The sequence below is a fragment of the Harpia harpyja genome, chromosome 6 (genome assembly GCF_026419915.1).
Source record: "Harpia harpyja isolate bHarHar1 chromosome 6, bHarHar1 primary haplotype, whole genome shotgun sequence".
NCBI lineage: Eukaryota > Metazoa > Chordata > Aves > Accipitriformes > Accipitridae > Harpia > Harpia harpyja.
The window spans coordinates 23,596,384-23,615,616 of record NC_068945.1 but is presented as its reverse complement, the minus strand read 5'-3'; the positions used below and the strand labels follow the sequence as shown (position 1 = coordinate 23,615,616).

At 47.1% G+C, this 19,233-nt stretch overlaps 1 protein-coding gene across 1 annotated transcript in view; it reads right to left on the bottom strand.

Annotated features, from left to right (window-relative positions):
* The window catches only part of STAB2 (stabilin 2), an 88,794-nt gene that overhangs the window by 1,677 nt on the left and 67,884 nt on the right, over nucleotides 1–19,233 (bottom strand). Inside the window, exons 51-68 of the mRNA XM_052789692.1 lie at nucleotides 18,876–19,052; nucleotides 18,704–18,793; nucleotides 17,736–17,882; nucleotides 16,435–16,491; nucleotides 15,851–15,974; nucleotides 14,721–14,870; nucleotides 12,800–12,904; nucleotides 12,296–12,403; nucleotides 11,426–11,619; nucleotides 10,242–10,383; nucleotides 9,758–9,891; nucleotides 8,435–8,600; nucleotides 8,092–8,198; nucleotides 7,332–7,451; nucleotides 6,395–6,553; nucleotides 4,043–4,150; nucleotides 1,556–1,684; nucleotides 512–628 (exon numbers count right to left, since the gene is read on the bottom strand). Of these exons, the coding sequence (XP_052645652.1) occupies nucleotides 512–628; nucleotides 1,556–1,684; nucleotides 4,043–4,150; nucleotides 6,395–6,553; nucleotides 7,332–7,451; nucleotides 8,092–8,198; nucleotides 8,435–8,600; nucleotides 9,758–9,891; nucleotides 10,242–10,383; nucleotides 11,426–11,619; nucleotides 12,296–12,403; nucleotides 12,800–12,904; nucleotides 14,721–14,870; nucleotides 15,851–15,974; nucleotides 16,435–16,491; nucleotides 17,736–17,882; nucleotides 18,704–18,793; nucleotides 18,876–19,052 (2,334 nt within the window). The remainder of the gene's footprint in view (nucleotides 1–511; nucleotides 629–1,555; nucleotides 1,685–4,042; nucleotides 4,151–6,394; nucleotides 6,554–7,331; nucleotides 7,452–8,091; nucleotides 8,199–8,434; nucleotides 8,601–9,757; nucleotides 9,892–10,241; nucleotides 10,384–11,425; nucleotides 11,620–12,295; nucleotides 12,404–12,799; nucleotides 12,905–14,720; nucleotides 14,871–15,850; nucleotides 15,975–16,434; nucleotides 16,492–17,735; nucleotides 17,883–18,703; nucleotides 18,794–18,875; nucleotides 19,053–19,233) is intronic.

Sequence of the window (19,233 nt, the reverse complement as noted above, 5' to 3'; positions counted from 1 at the left end):
CCTTTTACTGGATGCAAAAAGGTTTATTTTGGTTTTAGACTCTGCATGTATGTGAGGGTCTTGCTAAATTAGACCACTGAAGCTATTCAGATACTCTGGCTTCACTCAATCTTTCCTTCCTTTGATTCCCAGCCCCTTTCCCATTGCATTTCAGATTCTTTGGAGTGCTGGCATGGCACTCAGCTGCGTTTGCAGCAAGGAGAAGGGAAGACAAAATTGGAAGGCTTTTTAAGTTTGTATAGACACATCACTGGCATTCAGTAGCATTTGAAGTCTGATTTAATTCAGCTGTCTTTGAAGGTAGACTTGAGGCTGTAGTATACAGCTGTATTTCAATTTTTTTACAGGTGAGGCTACCCAATTTCTAGCAGTGGTGAGGCAGGAAAGCCAGGAACTTGAATTTTCCTGAATTAATTTTTCTTTCTTTTTCCAACTAGACATTTTCCTTTCATAAAGTCATTCCCTCTTACCATTTATTTTAGTTGTGTCTCAAGTCAAAATGAACACTTACTGAGAAAAGATCATAAGTAGGTTCTGGTGGAGTCAGTGCAGAAGAACTTTCATATGAGGGGTTGGTGATAGAAGGCTGTGACTTGTCCAGTGATGTTACGTCAGTGTCATCTATTGACTACACAAAATCACACAAACCTGCTTAAAATCCATCCTCCTCCTACAGCGCATTAAGTGGGGCACGTAAGCTTCACTACCAACTGGTGCAGTGTTGTAACTGAACTGGCTTTATCAACTAAATCGGTGTCTCCCGGGCATGAACTGTGTTCTGGGTGGTTGTATTATCTCAGGTCACTTAACACTGCTATCTTTTTTTTCACTCCCTTATTATTTTTTATGTCTCAGCAAAGATTGGGAGAAGGAGTGTTGCCCTGACATTGTGCCTGGGGTAAAAGGTACCTGGTTGGTCCTGAGTGCTCTCATTGCACCTATATAAAAATACAAGTGTTTCCCTGGACTCATGGTTCCTGTTTTTTGTTTCTAGGAGATGATTCACATTACACGCAGGGGCTAGAATAGGAAGGGATTCCTGGTTACTTCTAGGTAGTCTTTCTTTTGGATCGATTCTTGTGTATTTTGTAACTTTTTTTTTTTTTTTGTCATCCCTCGTCTCTGAGTAGCTTGGCTGTTGCTCGCTGCTTTCGCATCATTATGATACTATGCAAGGCTAGCAAAGTTAGTTAAGAGAAAGCAAGCATGAAAGTGCATCGGTATAAAAATTTGCACTTCTCAATCCTGCAATCATTTCAATTTGCTTGTCTTTGGAATCTGGCCTTTTCCCTATCAAACCTCCGGAGCAGCAAAATTATTAGCCATGCCGCGGAGGAGGGGGAAGAGAACAGGTCCCCTTTCACTAGTTGTAATTACCTGCTTCCCTAAGGTGATTATTCTGGGGAGGCAAAGGCTTCTGCACTGTGCTCTGTAGTTAAATAAGATTTTGGCCAGTCCTTGGTGTTGGAAGCGTCTGTGAGAGCAGGAGCCCGTCGGGCACCCTGGAGGGAGAGGTCTGGTGCCCCCCCGCTTCGCGTTCCTGTCTGCTGCCTACCTTAAAGTGCTGGAAGCCTGTGTTTCTCTTCCTGAACCTGAGGTAAGAGTATCCAATAAAAGCCACAATTCCTGTAACCAGGCAGATGCCAAAGAATATTCCTGTTCCGGTACTGGCGTGGAGAGGAGCCTGGAAGCAAGAGAGAGGGTGAGTGAGCCACGGGTGGGCACTGGTCACCTTCCAGCACCTGAGCACACACAGTGTCCCTTTGAGATATGCCCCTAGTTCTGAACTGCTTTTGTGCTCAAGTTTCCTGGTGTGTGTTCCCTAGAGACAGTCAAGTACGGCCTTTCAATAGTAATTACAAGCTAGATTTTTGGGGGGGGCGGGGGGAGGGTGGTACTGGACATTGCCTCTAGTACAGCTTCATCTTGTTTATGGTTTTGAAGTTACAGAGCATGCCAAAGTGATCTTTTCTGGCCAGGTTTTTCAAAGTAGCAATAGCGGCTATGATGAGGCTGAAACCCCACCGGCCCGAGGAGGAGAAATGGGTACCAAATTCCCTTAAGCAGCTTAGGAAACCTGTGCTACAAACCCTAGAGGGCTCTGCATGGGTTGAAGCTTATTCCCCACTGCTTAGTGCACCAGGGAGGTGTTGGTTATTGCCAGCTATCGGCCGGCATACCATCCTCGAACCAAACCGCATCTGAGCTGAGGGCCATCCCATCGCAGGTTGGAAGGGCTGCCAGCCTGCGCAGAGGGTGTGCGGGGCTGGGCCCCATCAGCGGCCCAATGCCTGCCTTCTGTAGGTTGTTTTGCCCCAATACGTGCAATGCCTTTCACCTGAAATCATTCTTCAGTCAAGCAGGTAAAGTGCCAATCCAAGTAACTGTATATAATATTTTATAAATATTTTAATAAGTACGTAGGTACTTATGGGAAAAGTGTGTCCAGACTTTGGCTTCTGCCTTCTGCAGCTCTGTGGCCTGATACATGGATATTATGAAGGTGACTGGCAGTTTTGGGGTGATGGTAAGTTTGAGGGATCCCAGAGTATGCAGTCTCCCCAAAGCACCGTGCTGTTTGCTGGCAATCTGGGAGGTGAGGAGGGGTCTGGAAATGGGTAGAAGGTTCCTGTGCTGTTCCTCTTGCTTTTCCATGTGACACCTTAGCTCTGTAGCCTCCTGCTTAGGAAACTAATTGTTAAACTTACCCTGGCAAAAATAATCACGTTGTTGTCTTAATAGATACGCTCTCTTCATTTATTTTTTAGAAAACAAAGTAATTTACATGGTGCAGCTGGACAGCTAAATATTAGAAAACATTTCATTGCCCTCTAGCATGAGAGAGGTATTATAAAGATTGTAATATCATGCTGCTGTAGACTGACAGAAATTGCCTATTATTTTGAATCATTTTCAGGCAGTAATTTACGCTTTTACCCAAGTGTTTCATTTCCTACTTCTGAAGATTGTAGGCTGCAAGGGATCTTTGTGAACCATGATTGTGCAGGCATATTGCTGAGCTTCTAGGAACAAGAAGGCTGGTTTGTAAAGGAGAGAGGGTTGCTCGGAACAAAATGAAGGTGAGAAATAGGGTATCAGTAGGATTAATTTTGTGGACCAAGGAGGGGGCTGGTTAGCCGCTTCCAAAATCCAAGCTGGAGTGGATGGGCTGTCGATGTTGAGTGAGGCCCCTCCAGCGCGCAGAGAGAAGGATCAGAATGAGTTGCCCCGACTGAAGGGAAGTTCTTCAGATTAAGTAAATGGTGGGTCTTCTTGCAAGGTCAGCTTGAGCCTGTGTTGGGCTGGCACAGAGTACCCTGTGTGGAACAGAGCTGGGGAGCGCTAACGCTGCGCATCGGAACACTTCATTAAGGAAAACATTCTGTACTGGGAAAAAAGGAGCTCGCTGTGCACCCCTCCCAGGGGCAGCAGGGACCACTTTTGTGAAACATCCCAGTTGCACTGCAGGTAGACAAAATGTTTTTCCTCCCTTTCATACAAAGCAGTAAACTTTGCTGGTGGGAAATGCTCACAATGTTCCTGCCTCCCTGCTTGCTGGGCCCTGTACCATTGGTTTGGTCTTTCTAATGGGAGAGATAATTGGATAACTGGGACCATTGCAGGGATTCATGCAGACAAAAAATACCTATTTTCGAAACACCTTGTTGTTTTGGATTGGAATGAATGCAAAGCCAAGAGTAAAAAACTTTCCTTAGAAACTTGAAAGATCTTTTTGGAAGAACTGAAATGGAGCTTTATCAAACCTCCACTACAAAAATAAGCTCCATTATAAAATGGAGCTTTTATTTTATGTATATAAAATAAATGTGATAAGAACTTGTTGAGATGGAAACATTTGGAATAGTCTTCACTGGCACCTTGTTCTCAACTTCCAATTTTCTTTTGAAGTAACCTTTTAAACAGAAACTGCATATATGGGAAGGAAACTGGGAATATATGAATGTCAGCAATGAGTTTGGGATTATGTAAACCACAGCCACCTCCTCCCACCACTCCCCCCAAAAAATCACTATGTACTTACATGTGCTGGTGGAGCCTTTAAAGGCTCTGAAATGACGTGAATTATCCCGTTGGAAGCGATTATATCCCATTCAACAATAGCACTTCCATCCACATATCTGATCTCGCTCTGCCAGGACAAAGAGCAATGAGAGCTGAGCTTTAGCCCTCCTCCCTTTGGGACTGAAATAAACCTTGAGACTATTTCCCCACCTCGGTTACTGACAGAGAGAGAAAAATCAGATGGGACCTTACAGTGCTGCCTCCCTGGACATCAGCCTGGGATGGCCCCAGGCTGTGCATGAAGTAGCCATCAGCATTACCTGCATATTGCCTTCAGATGTTTCTTTGTCTTTATTTAAAAAAAAAAAAAAAAAGAGTTTTTTGTGATGTTTGTGCAATTACCAAGTTCTGCATAGGAGTGTTGTTACTCCTGGGTGCCAGGCAGGCTGCAGCCTACCTCCGTTACAGCTGCTTTCTGAGCTGAGGATGCTACTTGCTCTGAGTTTGCTGGCTCGAGAGAGCTGGCTCAGCACTGATGGGCAGCCGCTGCCCGCAGTTTATTTGGTGGCCTGGCATCTGTGAGCTGGAGGCTGGTCCCATTTGGCAGCTTATTAGGAAGGAAGAGGAATGGGATCAGTCGTTGCCACCCCAACGCTTCTCTAAACTCTGCTGATAATGGGAGTCCTCGACTGCTTTGGGCTGGTCCTGAGCCCCTCCAGCCTGCATCTGTGTTTTGGGAGGGTGGATCCATGGGCGCCTGCCCTATTGCAAATGCTGCTTTAAATCGCATCCTAGCAAAATGTTTTCTCCTCAGATGAGCAGAACCAGGAGCTGCCACCCACTCCTGCCCCTGTCATGAGGGTGAAACGCTGCTGCCGGAGCCCACGGTGACTTTCTGTGGTGGCACTGCAGAGCGATGCAGGAGTTACCCCGTGTCCTCCTCCCTCGCGCCTGCGCTGCCCTGCCAGGGTCCTGGGGAACGCTGGTGGGCTCCGACCTGGTGTGCTGGGACGGGTGGGTGCTTGGCTGCCCAGAGCACGCGTGGGAAGCGGCTGCTGTCCCTCCTTCCCACCCTGGCACCCTGCCGAGCTGTACTGCATCCGAGGGGACCGAGGGCGTCCGTGGGTCCTCCAGGGAGGAAGAAAAGCTACAAATTTCCAACCAGCTTTGAAGGGCAGGAGCAAGATTTGTGTTAATGGGCTCAGAGCTTCTCCTTGGCAGCTTTTGAAGAACAGAGGGTTTTTTTTAAGGAGAATGTCTGCTAGCTCAAATATCAGATCAAAGCAATCCAAAAGAGCTCCTGGCATGCTAATGAGTGATACAGGTAAGCCTTGTGCTAGCGCACCTGATCTCTCACAAGGATATAGTTTATTAATGCAGTTACTGGGTTTGCAGTATGGGGTGGTTTTAAAAATATAAATGGTAATTCTCATGCCAAAGGAGTTTCTCCTAAAAGGGGAAGGAGGAAGGGAGCAAAGGCAACAGATGACTCATTTGTGCAGCTCTTCCTGCAGCACCTATTTCCTTCTTGTTGGTGTCCGTGAAAATCTGCTCCCCCCCACTTGGCATGTTGGGCACTCAACTTTCCTTGGGTCCAGCACCATTCTCTAGAGCACATTTTAACTGCAAGCCCACAGGCGTGGGGTTTCTTATTTTCCTATTCAGCTGTACAGCCTCACCCACAGCAGAGTCCCAACCTCGGTCTCAAGGGGTTTCTGTCGCAGAGGTCATTTGAAATGCTTGGGCAGTGAGTATTTCCTTAATAAAAAATGAGAAGTTGGGTGTGTTTTCAAAGGATGTGTTCTCTAAAATGTCAACTTTCCATTTGCAAATATACTTTCGATTTGCAAAAAAGGATATCAATTTTTGCATTTAAAAAGCACTGAAGTAGTAATAAAAAATGCAAACCACTGTTTTATCTGCTTTTGCTCTGAGCAAGGCTGTGCTGGGGTCTCCTGTCTCTCCCAGAAAGTTGCCAACAAACTTTACAAATGCCCACACCTTTCTTTAATGATAAGCTGCTGCTCTGATCTCTCCTCCTATTGCACTGCTATCTCCCATAATCCTGCCAGGCTGAGAGAAGGGTTGAATCGAGCCCATATCCCCATCCTGCCGTTCCTGCAGGCCACCTGAACAGCTTCCTTTGAGTTTTGCGGGTCAGAGCTTGGCCATGGGCAAACGTGTAAATTTGCAGTTTGCCAGCTGCTATCCTGCAGTCTCTGGGCAGGAAAGCCCCTTCTGAACTCAGGCTTTCATTGCTGCCCACTATAACCTTACTGAATTGCTCTCTGGATCAGCGTGTCACCCGATTACCGGGTATAGCGTTAAGGGGGGAAAAAGCATGAAGATGGGAGATTTATTAAAAAGGTACCTGTTCAGTGGTGGGGGGTTGATATTCCTGGCCCCTGGTGTTTGTAATGAGGAGTTTTTCACCTAGACGAGTTAGAAGAGTGGTTCCGTTGGTCAAGTCCTCATAAAACATTATGCTGGCATTAGATAAATGATACTCGATGTCTCGCCCGGAAAGTGTCTGCAAATGAGAGCAAAATACAAGGAACATTAACTGATCTCATTAATCCTCTGGATTTACAAGTAGGCTAAGTGCCTGTGACCTTTCTCCCTCCTTGCTATTAATTGCAAGTGCAATATGGGGTAGAGGCTACTGGGAAATCTGGATGTGAACAGTGGGATCTTCTGTCCCTGCTGGCCTCTGATGGCTGCCTGAGCAGGCAGTACCTCGATTCTGGTGGGACAAAGGATTTTACGCTTTTGTACGATGACCTGAAGCGATGGGCCTCAGAGATTATCCAAACAGCTTGAAGATGCAAGGCAGGGCATAAACCCATGTGAATTGTTTGAGATTATGTTTGACGGAAGGAAGGAAGGAAAAAAGGGAGAAGCATAGAAATGAAGCTAGGAACAGATGTCTTTAATGTATTTGTGGGAAATACCAAAGCTGTGCACTGCTTTCTTCAAATAACTGTGCTTGATGTTAATAAGCCAGAACAGACTTCATCTCAGGCAGACTCTTTTATAACTAGGTAACTAAAATCCCTGATGGAAAAGTCTCTGTAGTGACTCGAACGCTCAATAACCTTGCGCTCCTAACTGTGGAAGAGAAATGGAAATGAACTCGCCTCTTTCAGAAGCACAGTTTAAACTATGTGGGGTTACACAGAAGTCATGTCATACTAAGATTTCTTTTTTTTTTCCCCCAAGCTTAAATTTCACTGGGATATAGAAACCTATAATGGCTGTTTAAATAGTGTTATTAAAATGAGGAAGGAAAAAAAGAAAAAAACCCTGACCTCATTTTCCCTTAACCCGCTGTCGTTTGGAGCAAAGAGAGTGGCGTGCACTGACAGGTCTGTGAGGTACCGCAGGAACTCTCTCCCCTTCCTAGAGCTGTTGGAGTAAGCCATGATGTCCTAGGCAGAAACAAAATCCAGCTTTACTAAAGAGCAATTGTGCGCTCCTGTGTGGGGAGCTGAAAAGATGAGACTGTATAAATAATGACAAAGAAGCTTTCTGTTATTAGCCATGAAGCAGCTCTGGAGTGACATTACAAAAGAAGTTTGTATTCAAAACCCAGTTTTAGCTGCTGTTTGATGAGCACATCTTAAACTGACTTGCTGGAGTTAGGCCCTTATTGTCTGTGAGGCTAATTATAATGCCTTTCTGAGTAGTGGCAAGAAAAGGACCCTTTTAATGTTTTGTCTTTTGCCAGCAGAAATTCAATAACGTTAAAAAGCACCGCTGCTCTTGTGGCGCCGAAAAAAACGGGAGCAGTTGTGCACAGAATCTCCTTTAAGTTAAAGCTGCAGCCGCGTTTGATTTCCAAATGCGTTTTAGAAACCTGAAACCTCTTTGGAGCAAGTAATTAAAAAAATAGTAACTACGTTCTGATTTTGAGGGGGCAGATTTAGACCACTCCACCTTGCTTTGCTGGTGGGCTGTTGTTACCTGTATCTGCCGTGCTAGTAAAGCAAACACTGAGATACGACCCGGTGGCAGAGCCCGCTTTGCTCCGCTCCCCCGACCGAGCAGCGCGCCAGCTATGGGCCGTACCGACAAGAAGTTTGTCAGCGTTGGGAAGGACATCAGCACTTGCAGCAAGTTCCCGCTGCAGGAGAAGCCGTCCCCCACGTAGCCTGGCTTGCAGGTGCAGTCCACCTCTGGAAGGTACAAACACGGATAGCTGCGTGGGCAAACGCCCTTTTCCAGAAGGCTTTAGGCTGCCCTGTGCCTGAAAAACAGCTTGCAGGCAACAGATTATATATTTTTTTTTTGAAGTTAAAAAGAGGCAGAGTCTCATGCAGTGTTATCTAGCAGCCTGTGGCCGACCAAAGGAACCGAAATGCCGGCTGCTGCTCCGCTTTGCGCAGAGGGATGCAGCGAAGGACCCTCTTACCTTTCTCCCTGTAGCAGAAGACGTCCCAGGTTTCGCTCAGGTTGACTCTTCTCCCGTAGTCCACGATGCCGACGTGCCCGGAGCCGCAGTTTGGGGAGGAGAAGGCGGTCGGGTAGCCCACTCTTTCGCCGTCTAGCCAGCCGGCAGCGCATAGGTGGTACCTCGCCTGCAGCCGGCATGGCCGTAAGGGAAAAAAAACCCAGGGGGAATTGCTGGGTGGTGGGCCCGGGGTGCCGCGGATGAAATGAACAATCCCCCCGGGGTGCTCAGGCAGCACCCAACCTGCCAGCACTCTTTCGGAGGGTCTGAGGGGGTTCTGTCCATCCGTCCGTCCTGCAGCCTGCCCTGTGCTGAGCGCTGGGCCAAGGGGCTGCGGAGACGGGGGCCCCTCTGAAAGTCAGCGGCTCCCCGTACGGACCAAAGGAGCCTTTCTTGGGAAAAGCTGCCCTGAGCCCAAAGCCGGGCAGGATCAGAGGTGGGTGTGAAAGCCAAAGGGGATGTGCAAGCCCGTTGTGTGCCAGCCCACCTTTTGTCAGCGTGGGAAGGGCTGACAAACCAGCTCAACATAGAAAATAGTCCCCAGGAACGCTGGAGCCAGCCCCTCTGCCAACTTTGCTGCTTCAAGGTAAATATTTAGACTATGGGGCACAGGGGACGTGCAGCTCCGCCTGCAATCTGAATCTCCTCGGGCAGCAGAAGGAGGTTTACGTGCTGGCTGTGGTCCAGCCTGACATTTTACTAAAGGTAAATGTCTCTAAATGATGAGCGTTTCTCCTCCTTCCACAGATGGGAAAGAGCCAGAAAGGTACAGTCAGTCTGACCCACTCCTCTAAAACAAGTTTCACAAACCCAAGGTGTGATGCTCATCCTGCTAACGTCAGCCATGTGTTGTCTATAACACACTCAAGGAAGAGAATATGGAAATGGGTCTGCTAATTTAACAGCATTTGGGGAAAAGATTCCTGGAGCCTCACATTAAAAAACCAAATTAATCTGAGCATAATTCTGAAGTGTACATTTCTTTAAGAAGTGCTAGTAATTAAAACCCGCATGAAAACACTCTGTAAGTCTGACTCTACCATCTCACCCCAGTACCACTGGAAACAAGAACTTGGCAACCGGCTTCAGTGCTGTCTGAGCAGGCACGAAACCAATAAACAGTCTGAAAACTGCTCCCAGCCAAACATACCCTGGGGCATGGGGGAAGGAAAGGAGGGAAAATGAAGCTTATTAGCACCGAGCAGCCCCCTTGCTCCTCCCTCCCCATTTTCGCTGTGGCTAGGTCGGCTCCAGGGATCTCCTCCCGCAGTGAGGCTACCTCACCTTCTGGGCGTAGAGCAGCTGGTTGTACGTCGCGATGGTGGCTGACTCATTGGCACAGGCCTCCTTTGCCTTCTCGTAAGTCATTTTGTACTGTCCTTGTGGGGACCGTAAGTGGAAAACCCCAACTGTGGTATCTGCAAAACGAGACAAGAACCAGCTCTTCCTGAAGGGGTTTCCATGTCTGGATGCAGAGTCAACTGTGCCATACAAATACCCATGAATTTTGTGAAATGTAGTTAGGACAGATTGATCCCTTCGGGGTAACATTCCTACCTGGAATGCCCTCATCGATTGCTTCATAAATCTGGTATCGCAAAGTACGTAAGCACACTTTCTAACTTTAATCACCTCATTGTTTCAAGGGGACATAGGTAGCGGACTGAGTGAGCTTACAGACACGAGGATCCTGGCCGCTGGCTTCAGTGCAGTGGCACAGAGACGAGGATGTCCCTGTCCCGTGGCGTGCACGGTGTGCCATCCTCACCTTGGAAGTGGAGATCGGCACAGTCAGCGTCAGGGTGGCACTGCCCGTTGTCTTGCAAGCAGCGGTCGAGAGGAAGCTGCATCACCGAGCAGTTCAGCCCATCGCCGATGTAGTTATTTTTACATTCGCACTTGCGTTTGTCCTGGTCGGAGAGAGAATAAAAAAGGCCAAGCCAAGTACTTAGCTGACATAAAAGTGGTGTTTCAAGCAACATTCTGAACCGTTGGAAAAATTTCACTTGATATAGCCAGGAATGGACAAACAGGAAAGTTGCTACTAACAGCTGTGATTCAACAGACCACAAACTCTGACACTGACATTTATTCTTCTAAGCAAAACATTTACACATGCACTTGGGCGCTTTCCTGAATTAATACCAAAGCATAATTCCACTCACAAAGCTATAACGTGCATTGGGGAATTATATGACACGTAATTTAACAAAAATGGATGGCAGACCTATCAAAATGATATTTAAATGACTGGGCATGGGAGCATGAAAGGAATTTATCAGCCTGCTGATAGTAATAAATTGAGAACTATAAACCAAGCCGGAGCTGGTGACATCCAGGGATTGCGATGGTTGGCAGCTGGAACGGATTAGCAGCAAGGCTTTTCTAGATAGCTCCTGGAAGACGTATCAGGCAAGCCACCAAAATGGAATGGACAGGTGATCCCGAAAGCACCCAGACAAATGTTGCATCGAGTCACCGGCACAAGTTTTCCTCAACAACGTTGACTGTGCGGGCCAAGGAATTAGTATCATGTGGCTGCAGAGCTTTTTAAGCTGAGTCCGGCCAACCGACAAGTGACACTATTCTCCCAGCTGTCCCTAGGTTTAGCTATCAAAATATATTCAGTTTCAATCCAACAAACTCCTATTGCAAATAGGGATATCCAGTTAGGGAGAGCTAAGAAGGGGACAGAAAAAGTACACACGCAAAATATCCCATCTGCTTTATTACCCCTTTCCCTAGAGCAAAGAAGTCAAACTGTTTCTCACCCCTCAGCTGAAAGGATACCAAACTGATGTGGAAAGTAGGCTGGAGCTATGTAAAGGTTGTTTTGGAAAACAGGGACTTTGAGAGGTACAGAGTGTGATCCAGCCAGAGAAAATACTTCTGCGGGCACCAGGAAGAAATGCCTCAGACTTCCCTGCTGGTGACTGAAATCATTCAACTTACAGGTCCTATGACAGTGCAAACGGCATGCTCGTGGCAGCCTCCGTTGAACCCGTCAGCACAAGGATTTACTGGAAGGCATGTAAAGCCATCTCCCTTGTATCCTTTCTGGCAGCTACAGAAGACTTTCACCCCGAGTTGTGTGCATTCGGCTGCCTTGTGGCACCCGCCGTTGTTTTGTTTGCAAAGGTCTGCAGCTGCGTGGGCAAAAGAAAACAGGTGAGTCAAGTCTGCTTTTAAAGAGGATGGTCTTCACAGAGACAAAGCACCTCCAGATTTTTAAGGCACACTAAAAATACTAGGACACTTGTTTGGGGAAAAAACCTGAGGTTCCTAAGGCATTCCTGACCTTGTGCAAAGGCTATCCTTTAGGGCTCTGAAGACCTTGTCAGGATATCGTTGGTTTAAGAGACGTGGCACCACCCCCAGAGATTCTGCTTTGCCTTTTGGGGGCCTGAGAGCGCTGCTTTTTTGGGGACTCTGCTCTGGCCAGGGTGACTTCAGAGGACGCAAGACACCTGGCTCAGAAAGAACGACTGTTTCTGCAGTGATGTTACTGGGGAACTGCCTTGCCTAAGGTCATCAAAGAAAATCCTGTTAAGTGAAACACTGCTAAAACCCATACTGTCTCCAAAACCTGACTGAAGCGCACCTCTTGCTCATAATCCTGCTCGGTAAAGCCTGGTGAAGCCAGCCACTTGCTTCAGAAAAAACCTGATCTGTACATATCCTAAATTTGTTTCACTTGCTGCATTGTGGAAGTTTTTAGGTTTTTTAGCCAACATTTCATACCGGACGGTAACTGCATGCAAGTGCACGTGCAAGAGGGGACAACTTGCTTTCTTGTAGCAAGCTGTGCAAGAGGGAGCTCACCTGTGCATGTGATCCCATCCCCGTCGTAAAACGGCTTGCACTGACACGTGTTGTTCTCCGTGCAGACGGCGTTGGTGGAGCAACTCGGGGAACACACTGGCTGCAGAGCTGGGGGGAAGGCAGAACAGCGGGGATGAAGATGCTATTTATATTGCAATGCCCTTGTTTCATGCAGAAAGAAAAGCCGTCATACCAGTCTTGCTAACTGGAAAACCTGTCAGAATTTTTTTTTTTGACTGCTTAACTCTCGGGTGATACCTTCCCTCAGGTAACCCAGAGCCCCTCCACAGGGGAGGTAAATGCTTATATTCCCATTTCACAAAGTGGAGACAGGGAGGTGAAGGGACACATTCAGAGTCCAGAGCAGAGTCCCTTAGCCTCCAGTGAGGGCTTCCAACATTATTAACCCTTTCTCTCTCTTTTCTACACAAACCCTCTGTTAAATTGCAAGTGCTATCAACCCTTGGCTCCATGCGACGGAGCCTGGTGAGAAGAGGCAGAGACCTAGCTTGGTTTCGCACAGCCAGCCGGTCCATCCTGTCTCACAGAAACATCGTCCCGTTCCTGAATAGCCTTCGTCACACTGCCCATGGGTCTTGCATTCGCAGGCTGCAAAAGGAACGCAGAAGGATCACTTACAGAGCTGCCTTTGGGAAAAGGGAAAATCTTTTCTTAGAGAAACCACCTAGACTATCAGTTGAGATACAGTATTATTTAGCAACTATTTAGATAAATTTAACCTCATGGTTTTTCACCACGAGGCCAGTCAAGCAGTGGGCCAGACTGTCCAGAGTGGTTTGGTGGTTTCCATCCTTGCATGTTTGCAAGCCCTGACAGGACAAACCCTGGTCAGGGCTGACCCTGCTTTGACCAGGGCTTGGACTAGAGACCTCCTGAGGTCCCTTCCAACCTGAATTATCCTGTGATCCTATGATTTTATAACTGGCATTCATTCACTGTTACTCTGAAAATGAAAATGAGGATTGATCTGCATTGTAGTAGAGTAGCAAACTTCACAAAGGACTGTGGCAGGAAGGAGTTAATGGCTGAGCTGAAGACCCAGCCTGATCCTGTCCTAATGTGCAGCAGCTGTGGGTTGTGGGGAAGCCTTTTAGCCAGAGGGAAGAAAGGTGTGCAGAGAGAGTTTGGTTGCTGCTTGGGAGAAGGTCTGTCTGAGTAAGGAAACCAAATACGAGGTTAGTGACCTTTGCTGTAAACCATGGGTGAATTAGCTGTATTTTTTCTTTTTTAAGGTATTTTTATGTCTAAAAGCTTCTGAATTCCTTTTGTTCCTTTCATACATGGGGTGTTCCCTCTTGTGCCCTGCAAACGGAAGCGTGAGGGACTGATTTAATCTATAGGTGATGGTTTTTTCCCCTCACTCTTTGGGCCCTGCAATAACTTAGATGCTGAGTCCTTTTTAAGGAATTATTGGTGACTCTCTGATTTATAATGCAATGAAGTAGCATCCTTTCTTGCCTTATCTGTCTTCCTGAAATATTGTTGTTTAAAGACAAAAATGATGTGGGATTGGGGAAACTGATTCTGTGAAGAGCTGGTCCTGCTGAAAAGGAGTTTCACCCTCTACTTATCTAATTTTTGGCTGACATAAATATGCATTGAAGAGAAGGGGCTGGAAAACATTTTTTTTCTGTTAGACACCACAATCTGCATCAGACTACTAGCTCACACAGTTGATGCTATGTTGTGCTATAAAACTGATAAATTGCAGGTTAGCATACTCCTGAGCATTGGTATCCAACCCTAGTGTCTTGCCTCTACCCTAAGGATATCTAGCTCATAAACCTCACTGTATGTGCATGATGAGCACTACAGGTGCACATGGTTAGGAGAAAGATTAATGTAGCTTCCCTCCTGATGGCTTTATGTTGGGAAAACATTTAAGTTTAAAGGGTGGTATTGATCCTGGTTCCACCTAGTTCACATTTAAAACCACAGCAAAAAGGATTATGTGAGCAGTTTCTTGGCTGCTGTTCCTCTTCACAAACTGCCTTCTTCAGTGTTTTTTTTTCTTCTCTTCCACAAAAATAGCGTGTGGCCTTGGTCTCCTGCAATCCTTGAGGAACCACATTGCTAAAATCCTGTCTTGCCCTTTATGGGGATAGGGGAGAAGGCTGTGCTGTAGCTGAAAACACTTGTTGACGGAGGCTCTCTGTTCCCTGTTACTTATGTACCATATGAGAATAGGAGGACCCTTGCAGAGAAAGCTAAGTAAGTCTCTGCCACCTCCCCACCTTCTCCTCCTCCCTTCTGAGACTTTGTGCCATCCCTCTGTGTGAGGAGGCACTCGGTAAAAATGTTGGTGTTGAAAGGGGGAAGCATTTCTTGGTTTACTTAACCCACCACTGACAAAGCAGTTTAAGTGTGACATGGGCAACAGCATGGAAAGGAAACGTAAACGTACGCCTGCAGCTGGAGCTGTATCTGCCTGGCAAGCACAGCTCGCACGAAGTCCCGTTGAAGCCGCTGTCGCAGTGGCACTCTCCTGTCCCGCTGTACCCGTCGTCGCAGGAGCCGTGGTTATTGCACGGAGTCTCTGGGCCCCCTGGACAAGCTGGAAGAATTAAAAAAAAAAAAAAGTGTCTGTTTAGCTCAAGTGCATGCTTATTCATTGACACTGTTCTTTATTGTTCTGTAAAAAAATCCTTTAACAGGGAAAGGCCTGTAAATGCATCTCTGTTGGGGTGTGTAAAAGCAGCTGTGACACTTGGAACTGCAAGCCTCCTGCTCTGAATTCCTTGACATACTTTACAACTCCCGTCAGAAGGACGTGATGGCCCCTTCCAGCCCTGCGTCTGGGTGCTGTTACCTGACTGCTTGCTCATTCCGACCCATCGGTGAATGGCACTGCCCAGCCCCTGCCCAAATCCAGCCTTGCTTGTGCACCTCCATGTGTCTGGGTGCTGCTGGGGTGAGCCCAAAGGGCAGCTCAGGCCAGGCTGGCCAAAATTGCATGGGACCTGCATATGTCAGTCTGTGAAATCTGGATGCCTACGTGCCCCGGTGAGAGCCTCAGTACCATTCCCCTGTGGGGCTGGGGGGTGAAGGAACACATGGTTCATTAGTGGGTGCTAACAAACAGCTGGAGAGAAAGCCTCCCAAACTGTCTCACACCTGGTTAAAGCTACAATTTCTGAGCTTGCACCAGTGGTGTGCCTGCTTGCAGGTGGCTGAGGAATTGTACGCTGCATCTCTGGCATGCCCTGGTATCACTGCCACAAACCTGAGGTCTGGTCTTGTGTCGAAAGGACTTTCAGCTGGTGACTAATTAATCCTCGCTAGGTTCGGTTACAGCAGAGCAGTCTTTAATCTCTATAGCATTCACTTAGTTTGCTAGCCTGGAGTTTAAAACTTGCTGTAAATGTGAAAAAGAGATTCTCTGGAGTGGCAAAGCAATACTACTTTCTATTTACTTCAGCTCTTGCAACGGAGTTCCCCCATCTTGCGGCTGGTGTCTCCTCATCCCGCTGCCCCAGCTCCCCCAGTTCAGCCCGCCGGGTGCTCCGCAGGGGTGCTTGGGGAGGGGGCTCCTACCTTGGCAGTCTGGCCCGAAGTAGCCCTTGCAGCACTTGGCCGTGTGGATGACCATGGAGCAGTTCCTACGGCAGCCGTCCCGCTGCAGCCCGTAGGACTCGTACGTGCACTGGTGGATCCCTTCCTGGGCGTCGCGCGTGCCAGCGCAGAGAGGAGGGGAAAATACAGAAGATGAGTGCTGCGCGGAGGTTTGGGTTTTTTTCCTCGTTAAATCACCGTTCTTGATGTACATCGAATTAGAATGTGGTGTGTGAAGAGTGCAGGTGTGAGGCCCCTGCCTTCTTTTTGAGTCCAGACTTGCTAAGTGCCGTTAATGAGGATGGAGGGGCTGCTCCAAAGTCAGCCGAAGCACTCGCTACAGTGGATGCTGTGCGAGACCAATGAGTGTCGTCCTCCCCCAGCCCCTGGGTGTTTGCCCAGGGACAGGTTTGTCCCTGAGGCTTTATGGCATCCCTTAACAGTGTGGTTTCACTGTTGAGGGTACTCTTTTTATTTTTTTTCAAAGCAACTTATTCAAGTTTGCTTGTGTGAAGTACAGAGAAGAGCAGGTTAGACTGCTTAAATGCAAGATTTTAAGGTATTACCTTTGGTTTTGTCCCTGGAGGGCATTTAGAATTACTGAAACAGCTAACACAATGCCCCTGTTGTACAAAATGGAGAAGAAAAAAAGTATATTAAAATAATGACAACAAAAGGCTATTTGATGTGGACAGAAAGTCTGTTTTATGAAAGCAGCAAATATGAGCAGAGAAGAGTGTAGGCTTACTACACTTGAAACAGAATATAAAAAACTCTGGAGAAAGAAGAGAGGAGAACGACAACAAAATATTTGTGTTAATTTAGTGCCATGCAATGCAAGAAAATAGTTCTGATACCAGAATATAAGTTCTGGAAGAATAAACTTTGCTATGGATTTAAACAAGCAGGGAAGAGATGGTGAATATTCTTCAAACAAATATTGACATAGGCTGCATCAGATCTGGATGTCTAATTTGGAGTAGAGGTAAATGGTTACTTTTCAGGAAGCACTGACTAGATCTGAGGAAATTATATCTATTCAATTTCATTTAACAAAATCATGAAACAAAAGGTAACTTGAGCAGATGGGATACACACAAGTGTTAGTTTTATAATTGAAATATAAATTCCAATAAGGTTTTTTTTTTTTTAAGACTGATTAAATGAAATTTTTTTTACTTTTTGGTAATTTTTTCATACATTCTAATGAAACTGAAGTAAATTTAGTCTTGAAACCATTTCAAAATGGGTTTTAAAACTTCCTGTTTGTGGGATCCATCAAAGTTCACAGAGGAAACTTCCTCCACGCCAACAGTGCCTGTTCAGGTGTGTTAAAGGATATTTCTGTGAAAGCAAGAAATGTGAGAGACTGAGAGCCCAGCTAACAGACTAGGCAGTTCTCTGTCTTGTGTCCTTAATACCCTGTGCAGCTGGGACAGCAACGCTGTTCCTTTGTAATTGGGAACTTTGTAAATGCAATCTCTATGACCAAATTAGTGTGAATTTGTATTAATTTAAAAGCATGATAGGAAGATCTGTCCTTGCTCAAATTTATGCTTGCGTTTGCAAGGTACTGTTCTCATGGAAAACAGGGCAGGGCTCGCTAAGCTGGTCTTCACTGAAACCGTTTGTCCTGTGTGTTGCTTAGTGTGGATGCAGGATTTCTGTCGTGTATCTTTTGGGTGTTGTGCTGCACTTCTTAACCTTAGCTCTAACCCGGGTGGCAGACGAAGCCGGCCTGAAGTGGCGGCACTTAATCTCAGTAGCGCCAAAGCTGCTGCGAGTGTTGCCCCGGTCCCTGCGAGGACGGGGTTTGGCCCTTGGGCTGTGTCTTTGCCAGGGTGGGGGACCAAAAAAGGGGACTGACCATGAAATCCACGGTGAAGAAGCTGTCGCAGCGTCCTCCCAGGCTGGGGTCTGTCAGCAGGCAGTCAATGCCGTAGGCGATGCCCCCATCAAACTCCAGCTGCCGCTGCACTATCTTGCACTGTCTGTCGTTCAGGAAAAGGGCACCCTGAGAGATGGGATGGGGAGAGGGGGGTGTGATAAGTCAGGAGCCAGTCTTCCTTGAATCCAGGCTGAATCCAGGGCCTGAATGGGAGTTAGGGATAATCCTTCCCCTGTAGGAATGCTCTTGGTGCAAGATGGTGTGTTAAACTATCCTGGAGGTAAAGCTGATGGCTGTAGGGGCTCGAAACCAATTTGGGGACCTCTTTTCCTATAGCTGAATGCTATAACCTCACAGATGAGCAGATCTTTTTCCTTTCCTGAAGGGGACAGAGTATGCCAGCCCTACGTTTACCTTATGTACATTTAGTCTTAGTCATGTTTTGAGAGGCAGATGCTCACCAGGTATAATATGATACATTGGCAAAGAAAAATGTGCTGCTGTTCTGGCTTAACAGGCTGTGTGCATGCCTGCAATCTTAGCTTGTAAGCACTTACAAACCAGAGTCTGCCTGCAGACGCTACATTCATGGGGCTTCTGCCAAAGCCAGGTTCATCTTAATAGTTTTCCATTGTGTATTTCATCGTAGGAGAAATTAAAATGTGCTAGTATCTCAGTTTTGAGGTAACTGAGAGCTGTTTTGAACAAATAGCATCTTAAAACAGAGAAAATGACAGTTCCAAAGGGTCTTACAAAGCATCTAGCCTGCTGAATCTGTTGGAGCGGCTGCCCTGGTTTTGTGGCTGTTGGCAGGGACTGGTGAAGATCAACTGAGTGTTGATGCCACTGACCCTTTCTGGGGGCTGCGCACAGGCACGGCGGGGTCTGCGTGAGCAGATCCTGCAGCAGGGGCAAGGGGCAAATGTGCCAGCAGGGCGAACACTTACAATCTCCCTGTTATCCCCACAGCTGATGCTGAGGTTGGAGCCCTGCAGGGTCTTCAGTGAGGTGGAGTGGGGTAGCTGGTAGGCCAACACCTGGGAAGGAAGGAGGGGAGATGCTCGTGTCTGGGCTTGCATGTCTTGGCCTTGGCAATGCTCCTAAAAAGCAAGGGCTTACCGCAGCGTCACGGACAATGTGGAATTTGAGGTACTGCACCAGTTTGTCTGTGTTGGTCTTCTTGAAGAGAAAGTCCAGCTGCTCCTGCGGTAGCCCACGGATAGCTGCGTCTGTGGGCCAGAAGAGCGTGACGGGTTTGTGGATAGGATCGTTGATCAGCCCAAGCAGGTTGTTTTTCTGCAACATACCAAAAATTGGGGTGGAGGATTAATGCTCCATCTAAAATGATGTTGACCCTATGGGGTGCATGTCTGGTGTAACTGGGATGCAGTGGCCTGTGGGCTGCCTGGTCACCAGCCTGCAAACACCATGAATTTAAAGAAAATGGATGCCTGAGTTGAGCTGCCCAAGTTGAGTT